The sequence below is a fragment of the Abramis brama genome, assembly GCF_963993115.1.
Source record: "Abramis brama genome assembly, chromosome: 19".
In the NCBI taxonomy this organism is placed as follows: domain Eukaryota; kingdom Metazoa; phylum Chordata; class Actinopteri; order Cypriniformes; family Leuciscidae; genus Abramis; species Abramis brama.
The window spans coordinates 16,036,262-16,053,741 of NC_139981.1; the positions used below are offsets into that span (position 1 = coordinate 16,036,262).

The following is a 17,480-nucleotide window of genomic DNA, read 5'->3' on the forward strand; positions in this document are numbered from 1 at the left end:
TTTGCAAGCATCTTTCACGGCACCAAAAAAAAAATCAGCATATTTATTTATACACATGACGTAGACGTTGAGAACGGTTTCATCTCTTTCCACGTTTCTCCCTCAGGTATCTGAACTACTTTGCAACCAAACCCAGCCCCACAGGTGTGCTGCTAGACCTTTGGGAAGCTTGTCACCAGGGTGACGCAGACCTGGTCTCCTTGGCGACAGCTCTTGAAGAGATGGGCAAGAGTGAGGTCTTGGTTGTCATGACGACGGACGGAGATTGCTGATCGGCCAATCAAAACAGTGTGAAAAGGGACACGTTCGCCACTAAAAACCTAGAATTCATGCAAGCGGATGGAAAACTGCACTCCAGTACATCGTTACAACTTGCCTTTTACCTCAGTTCCTTTGTGCTCATGCAGAATATTCCAAGGATTGCAACGCGTATGAGCTGTGGTCTGGATGATCTTCGAATAAAACATATCTAAATGTAGCAAATGAGATGATGCTGCAATCACAAAACAGATGTTGTTTGAAAAAGAAGTCAGTTCTTTGGTGCATTTGCTGGTTTCAGCTCATGATTAAATGATAGTTGCATCATACTGATACACACTGCTACACATAGCAAGTGTGAAAGTATAAAGTATCTAACGCCATTGCACATCGAGCAGCTGGCTTTGTTTCCTAGCGACCGCTAGATGCTTAAAGACACTGAGATTCTGTGTCCGGTAAAACAGCAGTGCGCCAAGCTCCTCAGGAAACCTGCTCTCATACAAATAAACAGGAGTAAAGGTGGAAAAAAGGCAGATAAAAAAAAGGAGCTAAAATCATCTGCACTAAAATCAGCTCTCATAAGGATTTCACTTGAAACAAACCACATGCTTCGGAGAGTTGCTTCACTTTTTACTTTAGTTTGAAGCATAATTTTCTGTGTGTGTTTTTTGGAAATAGCATACAGGAATGGATTTGTGCGTTCTCGTTAGCAGAGGACCAATCTTTTTCTTTCTCTGATCATACTTCCATTAGCCTCCGTTATCTCTCTTTTTTATATTCAGTCGATCATTTGTAATGCAGGAGAGCTTTCTGGTAAACTCATATTAGTTTCCTATAGGGAACGGACTTAAGTTATTATCCCTATTTGCGGATAACCGTTTTTCACTCTTCTGTTCGTGACTTGCCGTTATGTTTTTTTTTAAACTGCTGCAATGTTGCATTTGTCTCTGACTGAAAAGAGGCACGATAGCAGTTAAAGCTTGCATTTAAAGGTTTTTGTGATGTACCTCAAGTAAGAGCTGACTTTTTTTGGTCATTGAAACTGAGATGGAATGAAATTGAAATGTTACGCTGAGGTTAAATATGCTTTGATCCTTCTTGGGAAAGCGTACTGCATAAATGCTGCACTGGTTAAAGAGTATGAAATTGTGTGGATGGCAGAAGCCCTTTTCATGTTTTGATGCCATCAGTCGTTCTGTTTAAATTATAAATGGTAGCCTTGAAAGGTGGCGTAAGTGCTCTGTTGATTGCAGTAATGTCTGACATTCAAATGTCTGGAAACAAAACAAAACAAAAAGGAAATGAACAGGCTTCATCATATCTGTTGTCCCCTTTCCCCATTATAAGTACTATGCAAGTGCACAACAAAAAGTGAATCTGTGGACGTCTTGATGTCTCTTGTGTGAAGTATGTGGAATGGGAATCTTGTTACTTTCCCTCTTTTGATCACTGCTGTATCTAAGCTGGGGGAAACTGGACCTCTTAGGCCTCTCAGCCGTAATAAATGCAAACAAAATGACTGTAATTGGGGGTCAGGGATCCGTGACCTCTGTGCCGTTCTCCTCAGTTGTTTAGGAAGCTTTTTGGGCCGTCACTGTCTTGCGCCCTCACAATGAACAACGAGAAGTTTGTTCGGAGTATTATTATTATTAACCCTCTACATGACGAAGACAGCAAATAACATTGAAATTGTGAACTCTGAAGCTTTTAAATGGCTCTGAAACGTCTCCAGTCATCTCTCAGTCGATGTAACACGAAAACGCCTTTGAGCCTTTCACATGTGAAGCTTAATGGGCTTTGCTTCTCTCTGGATGGTAGTTGCTGTTCATGGATACTCAAGTGTGGCTGAACCTTTTTTTGTTGTTGTTGTTCAGATGTTATTTTATATCAAAGAAGGTACACAAGAAGTCAGGAGTCTTTTTTGAGTCTTCATGTAATGCTGTAAAGTAATACTGTACATAAATGTTTAGACTTCTTACTGTAACTAAATATAATTTTTATGCAATAAATTATATTTCCTAGTTTAACAAGACAGAAGTGTATTTTTGTGTGTCCACTTTTTGAAAATGGTTATACAGCTCAAATAATAAAATAACAGACATTATGTTAAGCTTTGACTGCAGTAAAATGTGAATATGGTCACTAAAATGAAGTTTTAGAAGCGCTCTCTCTCTCTCTCTCTCTCACCATATATATATATATACACAGTGCCTTGTGGAAGTCTTCAAACCCCTTCATTTTTTTCACATTTTATGTTGCTGCATTATGTTATACTACTTAAACATAATGTTAAATCATGTTAAATTATGACCCTGGACCACAAAACCATGGGTCAATTTTTTTAAATTGAGTTTTATACATCATCTGAAAGCTGAATAAATAAGCTAGGACAATATTTGGCCGAGATACAAGTATTTGAAAATCTGGAATCTGAGGGTGCAAAAAAATGTAAACATTGAAATCGCCTTTAAAGTTCTCCATTTACGTTCGCGATTGTGCTGCATTCACTCACAAAAATAAATGTTTTATATATTTCCTGTTGGAAGGTGAACCTTCTGCCCTGTCTGAGGTTCTGAGGGCTCTGGACTAGGTTTTAATTAAGGCTATCTCTATATTTTGCTGCGTTAAGCTTTGCTTCTACCCTGACGAGTCCCCCAGTCCCTGCCACTGAAAAACACACTTTACTGTTGGGATAGTATTGTGCTGGTGATGAGCAGTGCCTGGTTTCCTCCAGACATGATGCTTAGAACAGGTTCATCAGGCCAGATAATCTTGTTTCTCACAGTCTGAGAGAGTCCTTTAGGTGTTTTTTTAAATTCCAAGTGGGTTTTCCTGTCTTCACTGAGGAGAGTCTGCCACTAAAGCCCAGATAAGGGCTTGTTGCAGTGATGCTTGTCTTTCTGTAAATTTCTCCCATCTCCATATATGATCATGGAGCTCAACCAGAGTGACCATCAGCTTCTTGGTCATGACTCTAACCAAGGCCCTTCTCCATCGATTGCTCAGTTTGGCCAGGAGGCCAGCTGAAGAGTCCCGATTGTTGGATTATGGAGGCTACATGGATCTGTGAACCTTCAATACAGCAGAATTGTTTTTGTAGTCTTCCCCAGATCTGTGTTTTGATACAATCATGTCTCTGAGCTCTACAGGCAGTTATTTTGAGCTCATGGCTTGGTTTTTGCTCTATGCATTTTCAGCTGTTATAGCTTGAGAGGTGTGTGCCTTTCCAAATCATACCCATTCGATTGAATTTGCCACAGGTTCACTCCACAAGTGAAATTGGAATGCTCCTGAGCTAAATTTCAAGTGTCCCAAAAAAGGATATTAATACTTATGCAAAGTAATATTTCAGTTTTTTAATTTTTAATAAATTTGCAAAGTTATCATGAATTTGTTATTTGCTAAATAACAAAATGTGGAGAAAAAAAATGAAGGAAAAAATTAATAATAATTTAATTTATTATACAAGAAATAAGAACTATTTAATTCTCATAGTAACCTGATTGTGGTATGGCCATTTGAAGCTTTTTAAGGACATTAAATGTATTACAGGGTGAAGAACCTTTTCCCCTCAGTCTTTATAGACTTGTTACAGAGATGTGGAGAGGATGCACTCTTCCGTTTATCTCTGCGATAAAAGTGTTCATAATGCCCTAGAGAGGAAGCAACAGCAATTGAGAGAGAGTGAAAGGTTTTTAGTGGATATTGCCCTCAGCTGCTGCAGTGGGCTTTTTGGTTTGAGCAAGAGACCTGTTTCATCATTTGGTTAAAATGGTTGAATAGACATGTAATCATATATTGCCTTCTGCTCTCAGTATCTATTCAATCTATCCCTGGAGCAATTTGCATGCTTTTGTAGCACTTAATGCACCAAATAAATTGCCAGACATGCATTCAGTCCAACTCTATTATAGATCTGTTCCAGACAAGAAGTCATGGACATGTAGAAGAAAAATGAAAAACAAATGCTTTAAAACTTACACATTTAGAATATTTGGCTTGAGACAAAAATGCACTTCAATACTCAATTTTGTCAGGGTTATCAAGTGTAGGCCTATTATTAATTTATTATTTAAGTTGTCATTTACCACCATCATCTGGTAGTTGAATGAACTACACAAGTTGTGTATATACACACAATTTGGGGTTTTTATGGGGATATTCCATAGACATGATTTTTATACCTTATAGAGTGTATATTCTGTCCCCATACCCATCACAGAAAATGTTCTGCATTTTTACATTTTCAGAAAATATCACTGATTTATAAGCTGTTTTCCTCATGGGGACCAAAAATGTCCCCACAATGATTTCAGATTTTGCCACCTTTGTGGGGGACATTTTGTCCCCATTGTGTAGAGTTTACCAAGACACACACACACACACACACACACACACACACACGTTATAGTCTATTTATAATTATAGACTAGTTATCCGAACGGGATAGTAAAGACATTTATCAAAATATCTTATTTTATGTTTCACAAAAGAAAGTCATACTGGTTTGGAACGACATGAGGGTGAGTAAATTAGGCCTATATTTAATTTTTGGGTGAAGTAGCCTATCCAAAAACGAAAGGTGGATGCGATTTCTGTTCGCCAGTGTCTGTTTGATGCAAGGTGAAACATTGCACCCTGACAAACTTTGTTGTGTAACTTTTGTGTTTAATGGCACATTTGAAAACACATTTTAAGGCCTATATGAAAGTTATCATGCTTTTCACCACTTTTAAATCGCGTTTGATATTGAAATTAATAGATGTAAATAAATGCCACCACGTGGCGGAGCTTGAGCACAGGTAGGCTATATATATATATATATAAAACATTTTTTTATTATAGCCTATTTGTTGTGTGTAAATAGCTATAAGATATAGACAAAAGACCATACACAAAATGATTCGGCACAGTATATGAACTGTTGTTTACATTTCGCTCTTGTGGATTTGGATCGGGTCTGCTAAAATATTTTTTTTCCAGTTGGGTTTCTCACCCCGATATCTACCAGATGTAGGCTACCTTGACTTTGACCTACCATATTCAGTCTAGCTCCTCGATGCAAACAAGCTTATTAATTCTAACGCGCCAAATAAAATGTTAGTAGAATGTGTGTTTTAACGTTCAATAGGCTATAAAAGGAAAAAAGTTATCAGAGGTTCCTGTTACTCGACTACAGACTCATGGTCCCTCCTCTCATTCAGAGTTTCTCATCTCTCTTACTGGTGCTTCCTGATGGTCAGTGTTTCTGCGTGAAGTATATCTATGAGGTCGATGTCTTCTGTGCAACCGTAATTCACAACATTTGGCAAAATGTTGAAGGTGGTTGTTGAATCCGCCAAAGGAATTCCTAAAAAGACATTTGGAATTCCAGATCCTATAACAACTATCCTCTTTAAGGGTAAGTCTTCCCGGGGTTTTTCCCCTCTCAAGAGGTTAATTTTATTTTACTGAGGCCTATTTATTAAATACTATATTTAAAATGTGAACTTAATCATAGTTTACTGAGTAGGCTATAACTGACAAGTTGAGCAGATTAAATCGATGCATTTTTACAAGTATTTACAATATGAGGTTTTCTAAAGCGATTTAACATTTTATCGTAGTTTTTCATGAGTGTTATGTTTGTTTACATGTAAAAGAACAGCACATTTCCTTATAAGGGATTGGAATGACCCATCGTTAGGCAAAACTTGTCCCTCCCTACACTGCAAAATGTGGAAATGTGCAGTTGTTATTTCAACCTAAAATAACTTTTAGGTGACCCTTAAAAATGACTTTAATTTGTGCAAACCTAATGTGTATTACTGCATAAAGCAAATTTTTCATTATAATCCTATTAAAAATAATAAAATATATATATATAAATATGATGATGTTCTGAGTAACTGTGGGGATGTTATATCAATATTATAACTAATGTAGTTTAGATGGTCATACAATTTTTATTTTTTTATTATTATTTCAGGTGAAAAAAAGAAAACAAAAGCCATTGACAAACAATTAGATCCTGTGTGGAATGAGGTCAGTACAAGTCATTTTCTTTCTATCTTTTTGTTGTTGTTGGACACTTATGTCATTTAAATCAATGCATCTTAAATGTGGATAATCGAGACCTGACTTTGCTATTTCAGATCATTGAGTTTGATTTGAAAGGTTCCCCATTGGATTCCTCGTCATTCATTGATGTGGTTGTGAAAGACTACGAAACCATTGGAAAAGACAAGTATGTGTGCATCCACCATTGATTTACTGCATGAGCCTTTTTGAATTCTAATAAGTCATAATATGGCATGTGTGGTGAAAGAAAAGATCATTGCTTTACATTAGGTGGTATTTTACATTTGAGTTGGGCGTGCTTGCTACCCTGCCTATCATTTCACACATGCGCAGTACTGTATGTGTATACTGTATATGACTGTAGTTGAAATCACTGCAGTGTAAATTATAAACCTAAGGGAGTCTTGTAAGAGAAAGTGGAAAGGGTACTTTTGTAAATGCTCTGTGAATAAACACATATAGGAGCATTGGTAATGGGTTTGCAAGATTAGTTAGTGTAGAGCTAGACATGAAAACCTTTAAAACCTCACTGCCACACCTAACAACCTTGTCTAAACTTGCAGTGTTATGCAGGCGAGAGACTCCAGGCAGTCAAAGTAGCACTTTAGATGATTCCTTTAAAAAGTTTCCTTTGTTAGATACACATGTAGTCAAACCTATAGCTCGGCCTTTAACTAGTGAACATTTGGTTTGGTTCAGAAGGCAGTTTTTCTTCCATGTGGCACATTTTACTGTGCAAGGTCTGCCACGATAATGAACTTTCCATGAGTCATGCATCTGACTTCTCCATGGCGCCCCCCCCCCCAGTTTGCAGAGTCTCATACACGTCTCATACACATCATACTTGCTGAAGTTTGTATTCTTTGTTGCCACTGGCTTGAGAGTAACCTAGCAACAAATTTGGAAAAAAAGTAAACTTGTGAAAACTTGTAGTTGCCAGACTATACTGAATCACCAATGTATTTACAGGCATTTAAGAGTGATGAAATCTGCTTTTTAATTTCACGATTGCCTTTATCCTCATTTGGACATTTAAAATACCTTTTGTAGGGGAATTCATTTGGAGGAATCATATCTTAATCATAGTTTATGACTCATAGGTAAATCATGTGCATTTCCAATCTCTTTTGGTCTTATTCTCTGGGCCTGCGTCAAGTCCGTTTATGAAGACCGCAGTGCTTGACAAAGGAAATGCCAGCAGATATTTTTGGCATGAAAGGGCAAAAGAAAATAGAAAAAGTTTAGTGAATATTTACAGAAAGAGTTTAAATATTCCAGAATTGTGTTCCAGAACAGACAAGCTAATGCAGGCAGCCTTCTGAAGTATTTTTAATTAAAAAAGCCAGTGATAACAGTCATCAAATGAACTCTGAAAGGGCGATCAGGACCCTAACGCAAAGTAGGCCTATAGTATGGTTTATTTTGTGATTATGTCAAATGACTGTACATATTCCATGTATTACACAACATGCAGGTTAATCTCCATGTGATGTTGAGTCTTGTCCACATGGTGAATGTATCAGCTGCGATGGTCCTGTGTAAACAGGATGCGCCTGTTACTAATGTGTATGCTTGTGTTGTGTTGTAAATTATTTATATTACACTCTTACTCACTTAACATTATGTGTGTCTTCACTGAAGTTGTGTTCTCGTGCATCCCCCCTCTGAAGTTGTATTTATCCTCTCTGCCTGGCACACAAGTCCCTGGCCTAGTGTAATAGCTTCCAGATGTTTTTTCTCTCTTCTTCCTTCTCAGTGCTTTCCAGCATTATATATAATCTTTTGAATCTTCTGTAAAGCAGTCAGGAGTTAAAGGGGACATGGAAAACGTAGACATACTTAAAAGTTTACGGCACAATTCATTAGACATCGCAATCACATTAACAAATGAATGCACATATTCTTTACAGTAAAGCAGTATTAAAGAAAATGCTACAATTAAATGCCTCTCTCACAACAAAACAGCAAAATTGTATTTACACTAACATTCAAAAGTTGCCTTAAGGTTGGATTTTTTTTCATCAAAGATGCATTAAAGTCCCACTGTAGTCAATAATGTTAAAACGCATCTTTGATCACCAAAATTACATATTTAAAGGTTTTTCCTGTGAAAAAAATCTTCATGCCTTAAAATAGCTTGAATGTAACTCTACACCCTTAGAATAAGCCAGCCATGACTATGCAAATGAGCCCCGCCTCCACTCACCTGATCCACTCGCTCAACTTTACTGTGATAAACGCTGCACAATGCAAGTCGAAATACTGGTTTAATTCAGCCATAGTTTGAACTAGTGCTGCACGATTAATCATATCGCAATCGCGATGTGAAGCCTATGCGATTATATGACGCAAAATGCTGCGATTTTATATGAAATAAACATATTAGGGCTGTTAACGCAATTAACGTAGCATCTGTTAATTTTTGTCATCCTTCCGCTAGTGTTACATAAGCTTGTTTCCGCCACTGAATAATAAATAAATAATAATAATTGCGACTTTTTATCTCACAATTCTGACTTTTTTTCCTCACAATTGCGTGTTATAAAGTCAGAATTTTGAGATATAAACTATTCTGAGGTAAAAAAAATTAAATAAAAAAAGTCTGTCTTTTTTTTCTTTAGAATTGGACTTTATATCTCACAATTGTGAGTTTATATCTCACAATTCTGAGGAAAAGATGTCAGAATTGCGAGATATAAACTCGCACTTATGTGTTATAAAGTGAGAATTGCGTGATATAAAGTCGCAATTGCGAGAAAAAAAGTCCGAATTCTGACTTTATAACACGCAATTGCGACTTTATTTCACACAATTCTGACTTTATATCTCGCAATTCTGAGAAATAAAGTCAGAATTGCGAGATGTAAACTCGCAATTGTGAGATAAAAAGTCGCAATTATCTTTTAAAATGTTTTATTTTGTGGTGGAAACAAGCTTCCATAGTTACATGATCCCGCTCTTATTCATGCAAATGCTTTTAAAGCATTCGTGCTGGACAGCGACTGGTCTTAAAGGGACAGTGCACACTACACAGGAGCCACTAATCATCTCTGTCGTTAAAGTTAATCAAAGAACAAAAAGGGAACAGAGAAAAACACTCAATGTTCTTGACTAAAAAACTTTTGTAACTTTAATAAGGATTAGTCTATATATAATTTATAATGAATGCAGCACAGACTGTTTGATAACTTTATTCAATTTATGTAGGCTATATGTCCTACATGTTAGATAGGAAGGGCACAGGTAAATATGATATGTGAGGGTTTATTTATTTTTTAATGGGTTTATGTGAGAATTGTTTGAAGTTTAGCTAAATTAAAAGTTGTTATTTTTTTGAAGCCTAATAAATGATAAAAAAACAAAAAATTGATAGCTTTCAATTGCAATGACGGAATCACTGTGATGTTGGATGGCTATAATTAATGTTTAAAATGTTGTGTGTATGCCATTTTTATCCAGACATCAATGGCTTATTGATCATTATAGGTGTTATCAATCATTTAGTTGTTGTTGCTAGTTTGAGTTGAGAAATAGGCTACACATTTCAGCATTATCACTAATCTGTGTGTGCATTTTCCTTGAGAACCAAGCAAGATGACTCAGGAAACCGTTTGTTTATTATATCGCAATCGCATATCGCAATATTGACCTCAATAATCGCAATATGACATTTTCCCCAAATCGTGCAGCCCTAGTTTGAACCAGAAACTCTTTAAACAATTTTAAACTTTTTTGTACCTGATTTTTCATATTTTTTTAGACTGTCTTTGGTTCACTGCGGTTTTAAAGAAAAAATACTTAGCAACGATGACTTAAAACATATTAAAAACACCAAGTAGACATAAATAAAATAAAAACTTGATTTTCACCACCGGGGGTCTTTAAATTAGTTGAAAGTCACAGCATATAAATTTATTATTTTACAAAAGATTTCTATTCCAAATAAATTCTGTTGAAGGAAACTGAAAAAATGTTGCTCTGTTTCCACAAAAACATCAAGCAGCACAACCTTTTGAAACTTTGATAATAATGAGAAACGTTACGCGAGCACCAAATTAGCATGTTAGAATGATTTCTTAAAGATCTTGCGACACCGAAGACTGAAGTATGCATGAACAATGAAAATTCAGTTTTGCCAACACAGAAATACATTACATTTTCAAATATTCAAATTCAAAAGAGTTGTTTTGAGTTGTAATAATATTTCACAATATTAATGTTTTTACTGTATTTTTATTAAATAAATGCAGCCTTGGTGAGCATAAAATACTTATTTGTAAAGCATTAAAAAACTATGAACTTTCGAACGGTAGCGAATGTATTTTTATTGATAAAAGAAGTAAGTTATTTTTCACGAGTTCACACGTACATGAAATCAGATGTTAGCCTGGCAAGCCAGACCTACATCAAGATGTTAGGTCTGGCAACTCACCATAGACACGGCTCAGTCCGAGGGACGGGATAAACGGCTGTCTTTCAAATTCACTCTGCACGCAATAGGACAGCGCTTCAACCAACCAGAGTGTTTTCCCAACAGCGGAGCTAACGTTAGTTGATAGATTCAACTTTTGAATCTGGCCGGCAAAACTACGAACACTTCTTCCTTTTTAAAGAATGACTTAAGTGCCGTTCTTTGTTCTTTTCTCAAAGAAAAACTTAACTCCAAGTCCTCCAGAGTCGCGGCCAAAGCCTATTCGAAAGACTGTTCTCCAGCAGCCACCATTCTTTGTTTTCAAGTAGCAGGGAACCGTCACAACTCTGTTGTCATTATGTTAAGCCCGCCCCGCCTACTCTATACACGACGTGATTGGCTTGACCCAATTTAGGTTTTTCCAGCTCGAAAGTCAATGGAGAGTTGCTAGACTACCTTGGCTGCAAAATAAATTTTGCTGCCGCTAGGGTGCATCTAGATTTCTAGGCTAATCAGATGTAGTAATTTATGCGTATTTGCCGTGCTGTCCAGGGGTCCGTTCTTCGTACGTCGCTAACTCACTTAGCTGGATTTGATTGTTGCCGATTTGGCATGATCTTGGATTGTTTGGTTCTTCAACGCTCATCCTGGACTTGCTGTCATAGCAACATGTGCGCAAACTTAAACCTGCTCGGGAGCAGGCTTATTTCATGTTAACAGGATTAGATCCCGGCTTCATAAGCGGAGCTGATACGGGAAGTCCAGCGCAGCGCGATAGTGCACTTTCAGAGATATATATTTTTTCTCGTGATCCGTGAGATTGTCGTTTTTTGTCGCTTTTAGGTTTAAAAAACAGTTTTAGTTTTTTTGTGGCATTTTTTTTTTTTTTTTTAGGCTATCATAATTTTTTATGAAGATCATACAATCATGACCATGCCGATTACAGTATATGTCACTCAGGCTTCACTAACGTGATTGGTACCATAGACTATAGGCTAGACCATAGACTGCCATCAAGGCCTCAATGAAGGGGATTATGTGAACAGAAAGGGGATTCACAATGTAAATGTGCAGCCCAGTTACTATTGTGATTCTTAATATTCCAGATTAGTAATATCAAATAAAAAAAAGGCAGTTGACTAAAATCTTCCATATCACAAATGTGAAAGCAAAATGGCCAGGATCTGTGCATGACTTAAGAATTTTCAGAGATTCACATTTACAGTATGCACATTATTTGAAAGTGGTAAGAAAAGTTCCACAATTAAATATCAAGCTCACTGTATTACATACACTTGTGCTGATCCTAACATAACTGCATTTTTTTCATAGGTGATTATGACATGTGCCTGCCTGCAGACAGGTGTTTTATGACCCCATTCCCTGACCCAAACCAGTTACAATGCAGCTCTAGCCAGGACAAGGGCACACAATGAAATTAACTTTGGCTAACTAAAGGGAAGATTTCAGTGTCTGAAAAGTCTGAGGGTTGCACACCTGACAGGGCCTGTGACATTGTTGCATGTGCCATATTACACAACATTGCCAAAAAAACCCACTTTTCATTAAATGTTTAATAAAAGACAAATATGCTTAGTTCCTTGAGTTTTATTTCAATTGTTCTTTGTAAAGAAAAGCCAGTGGTCTAGTCAAGTGCCTGCAACAAGAGATATTAGACACATGCCTCATGCAACAAATAAAAAGGAAAAGTTGGCTATACACTGCCCACCTGTAGGCCTATGTCTCCTCTGTCTGTGCAGACTCTTCTGTAGGCCTTTCTGTAGATGTGGAATCCTGCAACTTATATTGCAGCCATAAAGCATACAAGTATAAATTAAGTAAAGTTATTTATGCACTTGCAGGTAGGCTAGTTCCTCCATATGACAGTTATCTGAGAGGGTTTATTCACTGTCCAGTGCAATGGAAACAAATGGACATTACAAAGTCTTATGCTTTCTTTCCTTTGGAAAGTTAGAAAATGTCCACTTACTGCACATATTTCAGCCACCACTTTCTTGTGAACAGATACAAGTGTTGGTGTATTATGTAAAAGTGCACAAAAGAGGAAACCACAATGACATTACAATGAACTACACTCAGAAAAAATGTGATCAATAACTCATGGCAAAATATTTTTACATTATTTTTTACATTAACATAAGTTTATTAGTTTTCAGTTTCACAAGTCAAAGCAATTCATCATTACTCAATATTTAACAGTTGAAATGACTATACAGCCTTAATTTAATGCAGCAAAAATTATTTTACAGTGTAAGGCTACTAAGATCTTTTCTATTTTTTTCTCAGCCTTTTTCTTGGTTGCTTTTATAAACAGAACACCATTTATTTAACAGTGCCTTTTATAAAAGAGACTATAATATAACTAAAAATTACCATTATGTAGAATATTTTTGTACTTCACTTTTATTTGTTCCCATGTTCTAGTGTGGTGACTGACATTACAATGCACAAAGTAATTATGCAATTATTAAAATACAAAAATATAGGCTAATAAGTGATAAAAACATCTAACATGGCCACTTCTAACGGATTTAAATTGTCTGCTACTTTTTACAAGCCCACTCTCCTGGCTTTTGCAGACTTTGAGGTGTTCCCTGGCGTTTTGATTAAACATTAAAATTCCGAATAAACTTCGACTATATTAGTTCTTGCTCTGCTGAGGAGAAAAACTGAGCGCGCTCTTTGGCCACGCTGAGCAGCCAATAGCAGCGTTGCTGATCAGTGTTTCTACTATCGATACATATCCCCTTTTAACCAGCGCATGAACGCGCAATTATCTCAGATAACTCAATCCAGCGATACTAATCATATCCGGCAAGTGTGTTCGAAGAACCGAGTTTGCCAGATCATGATTCGCACGATGATATCATCTTGGATGTGTCATTTGATCTCGGATGTAATAAGCAACGTACGAAGAACGTGCTCCTCCCGAACTTTGATATAAAAATATTTCCCGAATAAAAATCTAATAATAATGTTTAGTCAAAGACAAAAACAAAGTATTGAATTCTTCTTGAAGGAATTTTAGATTCAGACATGTTTTCTAAATGTTGTGGAATAAGTATAATGTGATGACTGATCCTTGACATCTGCATTTCCTTCATGTTGAAATGTGGTGGTTGAGCCCAAGATAAGCCCTGTTGCTGTGTCACCCTGATTCACCAGCCATTGCAAAACTACAACTGGTCTCGTTCAGGTGTCTTTGTGAACTTTTTCTGGGTGAGAAACTTCTCCAGGGTGAGAAAAGCTGAAGTGAAACCGAATAATGCAATATACATTTCCAAAATCTCATCAGAGTTTCCCCCCTATTTTTTATTTGAAGTAGTGAAACAATGTCAAAGGAACAGTTTTTGAAGTGGAAGTTTTCATAATGTAATAATATACTCGATATACAACAGTACCAACAAAAGCACAGAGTTGCATAAACAGTCTTTCCAATTTGTGTAAAAATGAAGTTTTCTTCCCTGTTTAGTATTATTTTCTTCTGCTTTCTAGATTTATTGGTTCTACAAAGATCTTTCTTAAAGAATTGGCTGCTGGTCAGACCAGATCTCTTCCTTCCAAGAACATTCCTCTGATTAATGAGAAGAAACAAGAAATTGGGGTAATTTTTTTCCCCAACTAAAATAAAAATAATGATGGTGACTAACTTAAAATGACTTTTCTAACTGTATTTCTCTGCATTTACTACTTTAGGCAACTATCAGTTTAACAATTGGTTATGAGCCACCTGCAAGTACCGTCCCAAACCCAAATGATCAGAACATCGGAGATGCCCTCACTGGAGATACTGCAGGTTATTTAGATTTTCTTACATCTTACTGGCCTACATAAGCTGTTCTTCTTTTTTTAACCAGTTGAGATAGATTGCCCTACAGAGCTTCAGGAAGATTGTTGGCCTTTGTGTTTACATACAGTATGGAAATGATTGATGCAAATGAGTGACAGAAAATGGATCACCCAAAAAAAAAAAAGGACGCTGCCACATTGAGTCTGTGTGCCGAACAATAATAATGATTCATATCATAACCAAACTGAAAAGCTAGGTCATTCAGAAATGATTACAATATTGACGTCAAAACTGTATCAAGACATTAACATGTAACTGCCCATATTTACATATCAACACCTATACAGTATTCAACATATTGGCAGGGCTTTGTTATTTGAAGTCAGCAACAGTCATTTCTAAGACTTTATAAAGTCTTAAAGGTCCCATTGCATGAAAATTTCACTTTATGAGTTTTTTTACCTTAATTTGAGTTTCCCTAGCCTGCCTATGGTCCCCCAGTGGCTAGACGTTTTGATGGGTGTAACTGTAAACCAAGCCCTGGGTATTTTTGAGAAAATGAAAGCTCAGACGGGCGAATCTAGAAATCTTCCCCTTATGTCGTCATAAGGGGAAAGGTTACCTCCCCTTTCTCTTCTTTGCCTTGGCCCGCCCATGACGATATTGTTTTCTCCTCGAGAGACATAATGGCTTGCAAACAAGTGAAGCATGGCAGTTGCTCAGTGTTTGGATGTACAAATGAACACAAAATTATTTTTTTAGTTCCTTCATCCGAGCCTCCGAAGAACCAGTGTGTTATGTGAATTTCTGATGTGTAATTGTTCAAGTTCAGACATACTGTATAATCTTTCTCTCAAAGTCGTTCAATACTGTTTATGCATCAGTAAATCAAGCCAGTGACTAAACGATCAACTTCATGTCGTTTCTCTTATAATCTTACTTATACTGTGATTAATATATATATACAGAAAGCGATCAAAGAACAATCCCTTTCCAATCGCCCAAGCTGTCAATCACACAGCGCAAGTTTATCTGGACACTTGCCAAAACTCGTTATGAAATCAATGACGCTGTTACACTGCACAACGAAGCTCTTACTGTACTTACCTCATGTTTGCATTGTTGAAATCATTAGTGAGAGTACAGAAACTGCGTTGCAATGATAAGATCTTCATTCACACATCAACAGGCTGTTATTGCTCAATGCTCATCACTGCAACCTTTTATGTGATGGGAATAGTTCTAAATACTTAAAAAACTTCTCACGATTCATTAATCCCGATAGCTGTAATAGTAAAAACGTATAATAGCTGTCAATAGTAAAAGTTTTCGAGAGAGTTACACATGTAATGCTAGATATTTCATATGCAAGCATGTCAGCCAATCACAGCAGTGGGCGTTTACACTGAAGTCTCACAGCAGACACACCCCTTCAAACAGAGCGTTTAAATCAGAGGCTAAAATCAGGCTAGGAAATATGCCTTTTATTTCTAAATTGTAACAACTTTTGATCTAAAAAACATACTAACATTATAAGGGCACCCCAGGAAACATTCTAAAATAATAAAATAATCCATGCAATGGGACCTTTAAAGTTAAAAACATCCTGTCAGAGGCAGAGTGAGGAGGGAATCTGAATAACATAGGATTGGGGGGGGGGTTAACATTGTTTTCTATGTTATTTTTATATATTTATTTATAATTATATTAATTAATGTAGAGACAACATCTAGACAGCATATTTTAAATACTTGTTTAATGGCATCTTTTTATGAATGAAGGTCAGTATCACTGATACTAATACAGCTATTGATGTCTGGATAAAAATGATCCCCCGCCCCCTTTAAAAAAACTAATAATAAGAATTATTAGGCTTCAAAAAATATAACAACTTTAAATTTAGGTGAACTTCAAACAATCCTCACATGAACCCATAATATGTAATATTTTACATATCCTGTATATCATGTAATATATATATATATATATATATGTTGGCTTTGCTTTTTGTTGGTGAAGAGGAGAAAGGTGTTGATAGTGATGAAGATGTAGTTGATGTGACCGAGCCAGGGGCACCTGGAGTTTCTCCCTCTGGACAGCCTGGAAAAAAAGACTCAAAAAAGATGGTTCGTACAACTCGGAAGAGGCAGAAAGCTCTGGCCAACAAACCCCAAGATTTCCAGGTATGTGTTCTTATTATTAAATGTCATATCTGAAAGTTTGGTGAGCTTTTAGGGCTTTAATCCATTAACATTGTTTTCACTTAGATTCGTATTCGAGTAATTGAGGGTCGACAGTTACCTGGCAATAACATAAAGCCAGTCACCAAAGTAAGTGTGTGCGGACAGACACACAGAACAAGGATTCGAAGAGGAAACAATCCATTCTTTGATGAGGTATTTTGCTTTTCATTGAGCCCATCTGACTTCCTGTTAAAATAATACATATTGCCTTGTTTTTGGTCACTAGATTGTTTTTCCTAGACTAGAGAGAAACCTTTCTTTCTCTGGACTGCTTCATGACTTAAGTCTGCTCTGCTTCACTCTGCTCTGCACCTGTTTTGGCTAAAAACCTGCTGGCCCACTTTCTTCCTTTTGTCCTGATATTTCTGTCTATCTCACACTTGCCTCAGTGAGTCTACAATCTATTAATTTCACAATTCACACAAATGTTCAGTTGGGGCTTCTTTAACCAAAAGTGCTGTTTCTTTTCGCATTTCATGGCTAGTGAGATTTACTTTTTGTCCACTCTGTTGTGAATATGATTTAATTTCCGCAGATTTTCTTCTACAATGTCAACATGCTGCCTTCTGAGCTTTTTGATGAGAGCATCATGATCCGGGTAAGATGGGTCTTGATATGGTCCTCCTGGCACAACACAATCCCCACAAGAAGACATGTTCCTTGAGTAGCATTCTATCAACCGACCCTAAGGACTCTG

The 17,480-nt window shown here is 36.7% G+C and overlaps 2 protein-coding genes across 7 annotated transcripts in view; both read left to right on the plus strand.

The window, feature by feature from the left end:
• The window catches only part of unc5b (unc-5 netrin receptor B), a 61,007-nt gene extending 58,724 nt beyond the window's left edge, over window positions 1–2,283 (plus strand). For all 3 annotated transcript variants that reach the window (XM_084092465.1, XM_084092466.1, XM_084092467.1), the window contains one exon: window positions 107–2,283. In XM_084092465.1, coding sequence (XP_083948591.1) covers window positions 107–272 — 166 coding nt within the window. In that variant the 3' untranslated portion in view covers window positions 273–2,283. The remainder of the gene's footprint in view (window positions 1–106) is intronic.
• A 3,182-nt stretch (window positions 2,284–5,465) lies between these two features.
• The window catches only part of myofl (myoferlin like), a 33,154-nt gene continuing 21,139 nt past the window's right edge, over window positions 5,466–17,480 (plus strand). For 2 of the 4 annotated variants that reach the window (XM_084092580.1, XM_084092581.1), the window contains exons 1-8: window positions 5,466–5,659; window positions 6,227–6,282; window positions 6,393–6,484; window positions 14,246–14,354; window positions 14,447–14,546; window positions 16,560–16,723; window positions 16,808–16,936; window positions 17,319–17,381. In XM_084092580.1, coding sequence (XP_083948706.1) covers window positions 5,572–5,659; window positions 6,227–6,282; window positions 6,393–6,484; window positions 14,246–14,354; window positions 14,447–14,546; window positions 16,560–16,723; window positions 16,808–16,936; window positions 17,319–17,381 — 801 coding nt within the window. In that variant the 5' untranslated portion in view covers window positions 5,466–5,571. Of the gene's footprint in view, window positions 5,660–6,226; window positions 6,283–6,392; window positions 6,485–14,245; window positions 14,355–14,446; window positions 14,547–16,549; window positions 16,724–16,807; window positions 16,937–17,318; window positions 17,382–17,480 lie in introns of all 4 variants that reach the window. The other 2 variants (XM_084092578.1, XM_084092579.1) reach the window with 1 other exon arrangement.